Here is a 10,619-nt window from a genome sequence, read left to right on the forward strand (position 1 = left end):
CAACGAACACTAAACAGTCAGTAAAATGAATACAAGGATGGGACCTGATTTATGCATCTCTATAGACGATGAATTTGGTCTTTTGACAACCGTTTTAAGTACTCCTTAGCATGCTCACGCACCTGCGAGAAAACAAAAAGGCACAAAGCCCGTTAGAGTTACTCAATACAGAAGGCAAGCTCAAGTTTAATGATTCAGCGACCGGCAATGTGACGGGTTTGAGGTTCGAAGAAAGTGAGGTTTTGTCACACACCAGTGTTGTAACACCTCCCAAGAACCAAACCAAAATATATATAAAGGGAAACCTTGACTATAAAATACGTACACAAACAGTAGAATCATACTTCCACGTGCATGAAATATAGGATAAGAATGAAGTTTGTAATTGAATAGCTTATCTCAATTTGGGGAAAGAACTTCAACACATGGTAGCTCACTTATGGGATGGCATTTGGTGTTTACTTGTATTAGGAAGCATATTCTACTTTGAAATATGAAGTAATAAATGCTTGATGTATTTAACCATAATACCAATTTCAGACCAACTAAGTCCAAGTCAAATAAAAGCCTGCAATTCTCATCCTAGAACTAAAATAGTTAAAATTAATAAGTCAGCAAACTCCTTATGCCATAAATCCATTAAGTACTATTGATATGAATGATAGCTACAAGTTACATGTTCACATTTTCCCCTTGAAACTGGAAACACACAAGGCTGGAGAAGTGATATTATCAATGAAGCTAGACAGACGAAACCAACACCAGTGCTGAAATGTGTGCAATACAGCTCCGAGTCCTGGGCTTTAGACACTTTCATATGTTTCAGCGCCTTTAAAATAAGGTGTTTTCCCTTCCATTACATTCTGTAAAACATCACCCAAGTGCACTTGCAGGAAAGCCTTTCAGTACTCAAAATCTTCTGGGCCTTTTCCTATCCAAAATAGCACCAAGATTGGCTAATGCATCATTATATTTCTGAATCCTGAGGAGGCCTTTGATAATAGATATTTCGGATTGTGAGAATCTTCCTTTTTCCATCACCATATTGATGAGTTGGACAAGGGTGTCCTCCCTTGATAAAGAGCAAAGACCTTCAGCCAAGAAACCAAATGACTGGAACTCTGGTAATATTCCTTTCTCCAACATTTCAACCGTAAAATCAACAGCCTCTTGTATGGGTCCTCCACCATTACAGAGACCACGGAAAAGAATCTTGTATGATACAACATCCGGAGGATCACCCTTTTCCATCATTTCTCTGAAAAGCCTCATGGCTTCGCTGGTTCTCTTCCTTTTGCAGAGTGCTTGAATCACAGGGTTATAAGCATGGGGAGTCAAGACCATACCTTTCATCTGAAGAGATCTAAGGAGCTTACTTGCAATCTCTACTCTCCCCGCCTTACACAGCCCCATAATAAGGGTCCCATAAGTTACAATATCCGGTTCACACCCATTCAAACTCATATTCTGCACAATATCAGCTGCCTTCTTTATATCCCCCTGTTGGCAGAAGTACTTAAGCATTGAAGTATAAGTGAATTTATCCGGCTTTAACCCTTCCATTATCATCTGATCCATAAGCTGAGCAGCTTCTTCCACTCTCTTGCTCATACAAAGGCCATTAATAAGGGTGTTGTACGTCACCGAGCTTCTCGATACCCCCAACATCTCCATCTGATCAAAAATATCCTCTGCCTCCTCAATCCTATTGCTCTTGCACAAACCATCAATCAAAGTATTATACACCACCACATTTCTAGCACAACCACATTTCTCCATCTCTTTCAGCAGCCGCAACGCTTCCTTAAGTCTCTTGTCAGAACACAGACTCTCAATCAATATACTATACGTAAACTCATCCGGCTCACACCCTTTCTCCTTCATCTCCTCAAACAACTCCATCGCAATCTCTCGGTTACTCGTCAAACACAAACCTTGTATCAAACTATTGAACGTACACACATCAGGCAAAAAACCCTTGCTGGTAAGAACACGGGCAAGCTCGGTCGCCGCTTCAACATGATTCTCCTTACACAGAGTACTAATCAGTGTGTTAAAAGTCACAGTATTCGGCGAACAATCCCTCGAAATCATATGGTTTAGAATTTCAACAGCCTCATCAATCTCACCCAACTTACACAACCCAGAGATCAAAGAGTTATAAGTATAAACATCCAAATCAAACCCTTTCTCAAGCATAAAATCCACCATCTCCAAACCCTGCTTGATATGCCCGGTCCGACACAACCCACTCACCAAAGCATTGAACGTAAACTGGTCAGGGGAAAACCCTTCTTCGTCATAAATAAATCTCAAAGCCTCTTCAATTCTACCCTCTCTGCAAAGCCCATTCACCAAAACATTCACGGAAACAGTAGTTAGCGTGCACCCGGACTCCACCATGAGTTCCTTAATCCTCAACGCGCCGTCCACATCACCCTCTTCGATAAATCCCTGCATGAGCGTGGTGAACGTTTTCTCGTCGGGCCTGAGGCCGTGGTTAGGCATGTCCTCGAGCATGAGAATGGCGGGCCGCAGCTGGTGAGCCTTGCAGAGGGCCCGAATCAAAATGTTGAAGGTGGAAACGTCAGGCGCGACGCCGTCAGCAACCATCTTGGAGTGCAGCGTTTCGACGAGCTTGAGCTTGTTGGCTTTGACGAGGAGGTTGAGGGCAACGTTGTAGAAGCGCGTGTGGGGTTTGAGGGCGAAGTCGCGTTCCATGAGGTGGATGACGGCGTTGATTTCAGCGTGGAGTTCGAAGTTGGCGTAGGTTTCGAGAAAGATGAGGAAGGTGGACTCGTCGACGGGGCAGGCGGAGGACTGCATCTGGTTGAGGAGGGATAGCATTGAGTCCACGGAGCCGACTCGGCCGAGTTGGCCCAGGAGCTCGTGGAAGATTGAGGGGTGGGCCGAGTAATTGGGCTGGGCAGAGGCCCATTGGAAGAGGCGGAGCGCGGAGGACTCGTCGGGCTGGCGGCGGAGGAGGTCGAGGAGTTGGGAGGGGGAGAAGTCGGGGGGGAGAGGTTGGTGCGTGGCGGAAGTGGAAGATGAGAGAGCGGAGGAGAATCTGAAGGTGGAAGAGATAGAGAAAGAGAGGGAGAAAGGTATTGTGTGGCGTTGGGTTATTACAGTGTAAGGAAAAGGGTGGCAATGGAGAGAGGATAGTGCCATTGAAACAATTTTACAAACATGTGGCGTGCGTGAAGAATTGGGTGACCGCTGCAGCACTGTAGAGTGTGGATGAATTGGGAAGAGGGTTTGCCACTTGGTGGTGAAGAAGAAACAGTGATCCTGGTGTCGGATGAGGACCAGAAGAGAATCTCTTTCAGGGGGTAAGAAGCTATGTTCAAGGAGGATAGAATTCTATTTGTTTGGATATTTTCACCGCATATACGAAAACTAGCTTTATTTCGAGTTTTAAAACTGGAAAAACAAATGTAAAAATTAAACAATGCAAAATAAATTAAGATAATTTAAACATTGAGGATAGAAATTAAGATTTTTGCAAATACTTTAAGATCTTACGCTTTTTTGTTGTGACCTGTTATGCGAAAACTAATTATACATCTTACTTTGTGGGAGGCTTGATTGTATGGTCATTTGTAAGATAAAAAAAAAAAGTGTTGATATTTATTTTGTGGAGATTTCATCTCTTCTATGTATTAATGAAAGACAACACACAACCTACCTCACAAAAAATCTTCTTTATTTACATGGTTTTACAATTCTTCATTGTTTTCCTATTCCATGCTATGATATATATGGGGCTTCACTATTTTTAAGGGTTTATGAGAGAATAAAAATACAAAGTGATTAGATACCAGAAAAAATACTCCAAAGAAAAAAAAATGACATCCATTAACTATTTTTTACTATGAATCATAAATAAGGATACAGATACAACAAACACGACAATTAAATACAATTTTTTTATAATTATATATTTATTAAGTAAAATATATTTTTAATATATTTATTAAAATATAGTAATAATATTTCATTTTCTTATTCAGTGGCTTATTAAGTATATTTATCTTAATTTTCAATAATAAAAATAAATTAAACATCATGTAAGTACCGCACCTAGGCGATCCCATACAATTACACAGTAGAACTCGTCTACATGAATTCCCGCAAAACATGTGAACATATATTAGATGAATCAATCAAGCAAGCGTAAGCGGCCCAAGCTGCCTATATCAGAAGATAAAACGAAAACCTGTCAACTATTCCAGACTTAAGGTACTACAAACAAGTCCCCTAGAGCCAATAGGGATCGAACCAAAGGGCTTGGCCCAACCCCAAACGATGGCCCAGCCTATGACGTGGTCAAACATAATTAATGATCTATAAATATGCATGGACCCCAACAATTAAAGGTACGCATTCATTAATCCCTTAATCACGAGATTTGACTTTTTGAGAATCCTTTGCTGACTTGAGCGTCGAAGTCTTCTCCGCAGGTAACCCCTCTTGGGTCTAGGCCAGTCCAAGCCGAGATACCAGCAGATGGAATATGCGAGCTGAGAAGAAGCCAACTAGAGAGATTGTGGGTTGAGGTAAGGTGATATTTGTGTCTGACTTCTCTTATTTGTTCTCCGCAGGAACAATTGGCGCCCACCGTAGGGCACGAAGTAACATCTTACGTATCAACCCGCACTTTCTTGACGATGGTTTCTACTCGCAGCAGAGTTAGAGTCACGAAGCAAACTGAAGCAGGTCCTGCAGCACCTGCTGGCACCACCCCGGACTTGACCGCCATCCTTGAAGGCCAAGCCAAAATGCAACAAGAGCTGGCTGATCTGAAGAAGCACAGTGCTGATGAGATGGAGGCACTCAGACAATAAAACTCTCAGCTAAGGAGGAAGATCGAGGCTGACCCCACCCTGAAGGGGAAAGCCAAGGAAGCGTCAGAAGCCACAAAGTCTCCGGCTTACCAGCCTAGTGAGGAAGAAAGCGAGTACAATCCTACCCCGCACACTTTCACCACCACTCAGCAAACACCCATCATCTCTACCCATCACACACACTTCCACCCCACCCTCCCAAGACACCCTGGTGCCACCATTTCCACTACCCATATCCCACCTCACAACTTTACATCCACCTTTCCCACCCTCGTCCACCATCTCATTCCGCCTCACCCGTTACGACCCCAACAACCCAAGCGTCGCCACCCTTTTACCGATTCCATCACCAACACCCCTCTTCCTGCGTAGTGGGAACCTTTCACGCTAGACCGTTATACGGGAGAAACCAACCCAAACGAGCACCTCAAAATATACATAACATTTGTCGCCCTCTATACATCCCATAATGTCGTTTTCTACAAAGCTTTTCCAATCACCCTCGAAGGCCCTGCACTCGAATGGTTCACTACTCTCCCGCCATATTCCATTGACTGCTTTGACACCCTCTCCCACATGTTCACTACTTATTTCGCCGGCAGCCGTCCACATCAAACCACAACCGTCTCTCCTCGACGTTAGACAAGAACAAGACGAGACGCTGCAGATCTTCATAGACCGCTTCAGCAAGGGCGCCCTCCGCACACCCCACCTCAACCAAGAGATGATATTGCAATGTATGGCCCTCACTCTCAAACTCAGTTCGTTCGCTAACAACGTCTACCCACACTCACCCGCATCCATGCATGAACTTAAGCTCCGCGCCGCGAACTACATCCGCATGAAAGAGATGCAAACCCTCCACACGAAGTTCTGCAATGACTACACACCCTCTGCTGCTGCCCTCGCAAAACCACCCTCACGGCCTAACTTCAGACGCAGACAACCCAGACAACCACGCTTCACCAGATACGCACCATTAAATGTCCGAGATCCTGCCTTCTTGATGAAGCTCTCCAAGCCGACCTCATCTAACCACCTCGTAAAACATCAACCCTCCCAAATACTGTCGCTACCACTGTAACAATGGCCATACCACAAACGAATGCAAAGAACTCCAAGACAAAATAGAAGAATTGGTTCGTGCTGGCCATTTCCATCATTTCATCCACAGAGACGACCACCCACATCCTTCACGATCTGATCACCGATACACCCCCACGATTCTCGCCACGACAGACGCCTCACCCAACCAACTAGCCATGACCCACAACCTGCTCGCACTGATGTTGCCCCGTCTGATCCCCTACTACGCGGCACGATTAACACCATCTCTGGTGGCTTTGCTAGTGGCGGGTCCACCTCCTCTGCCAGAAAGAAACATCTCCGCCAACTCCAGTCCATTAACCACATAACCCACTCCCACCACAGACGCCGCATGCCTCCCATTACCTTTACAAACGATGATTTCCGTGGCATCGACCACCAGTAGGACAACCTCATGGTCATCATGGTCGAACTCGAAAACTACACAGTAAAGAAGGTCCTTATCGACCAAGGCAGTTTAGTTAACATGCTATATTGGACGACATACCAGAAACTACAGCTCCCCACCACTGCCATGGTCCCCTATGATGAACCTATATACGACTTCTCCGGGGAGAAGGTCTCCACTCACGGGTACATCGATCTCGACACCGTTTTTCATGATGGCACTCAAACCAAAACAATCCCCATTCGTTTCCTTGTCGTGGATGCGCCTACATCATACAATGTTCTCCTCGGCCGACCATCCCTCAACACTCTAGGCGTTGTCGTATCTACCCCACACTTGGCCATGGAATTCCCCTCTCCATCTGGTGACATTCTTACCATTAACGACGATCAACGGCTCGCGCGCGAATGCTACATGGCCTACTTGCGTCCACAACTACCCATCCTCCAAACAAACAACATTGAACGCCCACCCAGCTTTGACATAGCCTTATTTGGGGATGACTTGGACCCTAGAGTAGGACGCGATGCACGCCTTGAACCAGTCGATGAAACTGTACCCTTGGAACTCCCTAATGGACGCACCCTCAAGCTAGGCACTGGTCTCCAACAAGAATAGCGTGACATACTAACATCCACCCTCATCAGCAACACCGACCTCTTTGCCTGGTACCAAATGGTGGAAAAGCTGGCCCTATCCCTAGTACATCCAGCACGACGCCTACGCCCTTACTTCCAAAACCACAACATCATCATCAAAATCGATTATCCCATCCAGGAGATACTCCATAAGCCGGACCTTGTCGGCCCCATGTCATTTTGGGTCGTGGAACTATCCGAGTTTAATATACGTTACGAACCCCACGACCCCATCAAAGCTCAATGCCTTCTCGACTTCGTCAACGACCTGTAACACACCCTAGAAGAAGACCAGTGGACACTTTACGTATATGGTTCTTCGAATTCGAAGGGGGCGGGGGCCAATATTGTCCTTAAAGGCCCCAACGACATCCTCATTGAAAAATCCCTCCATTTCGCCTTTAAAACCTCCAACAATCAAGCCGAATATGAAGCTATCCTAGCTGGCATATCCCTCGCACGCGAAGTTGGCGACAAAACACTCACGTGCAAAATCGATTCCAAACTCACAGTGGACCATCTAAACGATGAATTCCAAATCAAAGACCCTACCCTCCTACAATACTATCACCTGGTCCGCAACGTCATCCAATATGCTTTTGAACGTGTGTGCGTCCAACACATCCCCAGAAGTGAAAATGTCAGGGTCGACATACTATCTAAACTAGCCAGCACTAAGCTAAAAAGTCGGCACAGATCCCTCTTACAACAGACATTATCCGCACCAACCACAACAAACATTTGCCTAAACCTAGACCTGAACCAGGCCGACACTGGACAGCTCCCTACATCCAGTATCTCAAAACTGATAGCCCTCTGCCGGATGCTGACAAGAGCTGGCTGGCTAAAGTCGCTGGGTATACGATGATAGGGGATGACTTATACAAGCGAGGATACGGTTAGTCACTCCTCAAATGCATCACAACCGAACAAGCCCAGTACATAATAAGAGAATTGCATGAAGGCATATGTGGATATCACTTTGGTGCACGAACCATGACCACCAGAATACTCATAGCTGGTTACTTTTGGCCAACTATGGAGGCGGAATGTCACACCTTTGTCATGAAATGCATACCATGCCAAAAGCATGGCAACCTCATCCTTCAGAAGCAAGAACAACTCCACCCCATACTCTCCCCATGGCCCTTTCCAAAGTAGGAAATGGACATTCTCGGCCCTTTTACCCCGGGAAAAGGACAAGTGAAATTTTTGATAGTAGCCATCGATTACTTCACCAAATGGATAGAAGTAAAACTGTTAGCCACCATCACAGCTCAACAAGTCCAGCAGTTTGTCTGGAAATATATCATATGTCGCTATGGCATCCCACATACGATCATAACTGACAATGGCCGACAGTTCATAGACAAAAAACTCGCTAAGTTCTACACCGGCCTCGACATCAAACATGTAATTAGCTTTGTCGAACATCCGAAGACCAATGGTCAAGCTGAAGCAGCCAACAAAGTTATACTAGTGGAGCTGCGCAAAAGGTTGGATAGCGCCAAGGGTCGATGGCCAGAAGATTTAGTGGAAGTGTTGTGCGCCTACAGGTGTACCCCCTACTCAGCAACAAACGAATCCCCTTTTAGCTTAGTATACGACACATAGGCCATGATTCCAGTAGAAATTGGCAAATCATCTCTGCCCCGAGAACTATACGACCCAGATCAAAACCACCAAAATATGTGCACCCACATCGACCTCCTAGATGAATTAAGAGACAAAGCGCAAATCTGCAACTTAGCAGCTAAGTAGAGAGCGGCTAGAAAATATAACGCGAGCTTATGCCCGCGATCATTTGTAAAGGGAGACCTAGTTTGGAGAATGGCCAACAGCGCAAGAAAAAAGGATGGCAAATTCTCCGCCAATTGGGACGGCCCGTACCGAATACGTGATGATGCAGGAGGCGACGCTTATAAGCTTGAACAATTATCAGGAGAAGAGATACTGAATACGTGGAATGTATCTCATCTCAAATTTTACTTCAGTTAGACTAATTACTGTACTGAATACTTGTAACTCTAGGCGTACTCTTTTTCCTCACCTGTCATTTTCCCCTAAGGAGGGTTTTGGCCAGGAAGTTTTTAATGAGGCACCCCAAATTTCATGAATAAAACAAAGGGTTCTTGATCACACGCTCGACTCTTGTTCCAGCTTCTAATCACTTAAGTTCCCCACTCTTACCATAAGTAAGCGGCCTGGGTCGAACACCCTCTACATGTTTTTAATCGTTTAAGTTCCTCACCCTTACCACAAGTAAGCGGCCTGGGTTGAACACCCTCTACATGCTTCTAATCACTTAAGTTCCCCGCCCTTACCACAAGTAAGCGGCCTGGGTCGAACACCCTCTACATGTTTTTAATCGTTTAAGTTCCCCACCCTTATCACAAGTAAGCGGCCTGGGTCGAACACCCTCTACATGTTTTTAATCGCTTAAGTTCCCAACCCTTACCACAAGTACACGGCCTGAGTCGAACACCCTCTACATGTTTTTAATCGCTTAAGTTCCCCACCCTTACCACAAGTAAGCGACCTGAGTCGAACACCCTCTACATGTTTTTAATCGTTTAAAGTTCCTCACCCTTACCACAAGTAAGCGGCCTAGGTTGAACACCCTCTACATGTTTTTAATCGTTTAACATTCCCCACCCTTACCACAAGTAAGCGGCCTGGGTCGAATTCCCGCTATATAAGTTTTTAATTGTTTAAGTTCCCCACCCTTATCACAAGTAAGCAGTCTGGGTCGAATAATACAACTTACATATCATCCACACAACAATACCCTAACTACACTACAACAGTCAATAATACTCATCCCAACAAACAACATATAAAGTAACAAACTGAATACATAACAACATCATTCAAACAAGCATGTTCCTATCACATATACTATCGTCAACAACCACAAAATAGATATATCTAAAATATGCATCACATTAAAAACAAGGAAAAATATTGTACGAGTTATTACAGACTTAGAATAAATCGCGAATAGAAAACATAAAAAACTCTATCCTAAGTTTGATCATCACCACCCTTCACGGCCTCTTCAGCATTCATGTCTTCGTCAACCGCCGTCTTCTCTCCCTCCTCCTCAGGACTCGTCTCAACTTCACTAATAAGTTGACTTTAATCTTTTCTTTAGAATCCAAGCATCGAACCCTCCACGTTCCCAGCCTCTTCCTCTCTTCCCGCCATTCCTCCATTTCTTTCTCCCACGCTTCCTTCTCCTCCGCATGCTTGTTGACTTGACCTTGCAGCTCCTCGAGCTTTGCCCGGTTCCCCTCCTTCAGTTCCTTCTTGTACAACGATCCCACTCGACGCCCCAATATTAGCGCCTTACTATTAAACTCCATCGTAGCCCTAACCAAAGCATTTGGCTCCATGCTATCAATTGAGTTAATCAATATCTCCGACACATTAATTTCAATATCTCACCGAACAACCGTCTTTGGCAGCTCGATTAGCCCAGCTTTAAGCCCCTTCCCACTAGCAGACGATCCCGACCCTAACAAAGCGGCCTTTACTTTCTTCACGTCTTTTCCTTTACCGGGCCTAGCCAGCAACTCAGTCTTCCTCTTTGTTCCCCTGTGCACATGTAAGTTGGGAACCTTAGTGCTCCTAGCAGCC

The 10,619-nt window shown here is 45.1% G+C and overlaps 1 protein-coding gene across 1 annotated transcript; it reads right to left on the reverse strand.

Moving 5' to 3' along the window:
* Positions 1 to 623: 623 nt before the first annotated feature.
* On the reverse strand, positions 624 to 3,388 carry MEE40 (Pentatricopeptide repeat (PPR) superfamily protein). Its single transcript, XM_028081184.2, has one exon. The coding sequence runs from the start codon at positions 3,169 to 3,171 to the stop codon at positions 910 to 912; it is 2,262 nt and encodes a 753-aa protein (XP_027936985.1). The 5' UTR covers positions 3,172 to 3,388; the 3' UTR covers positions 624 to 909.
* Between the last annotated feature and the right edge of the window lie 7,231 nt (positions 3,389 to 10,619).

This window comes from Vigna unguiculata, chromosome 7, assembly GCF_037176805.1.
Source record: "Vigna unguiculata cultivar grain cowpea cultivar isolate G323 ecotype 2 chromosome 7, ASM3717680v1, whole genome shotgun sequence".
Taxonomy (NCBI): domain Eukaryota; kingdom Viridiplantae; phylum Streptophyta; class Magnoliopsida; order Fabales; family Fabaceae; genus Vigna; species Vigna unguiculata.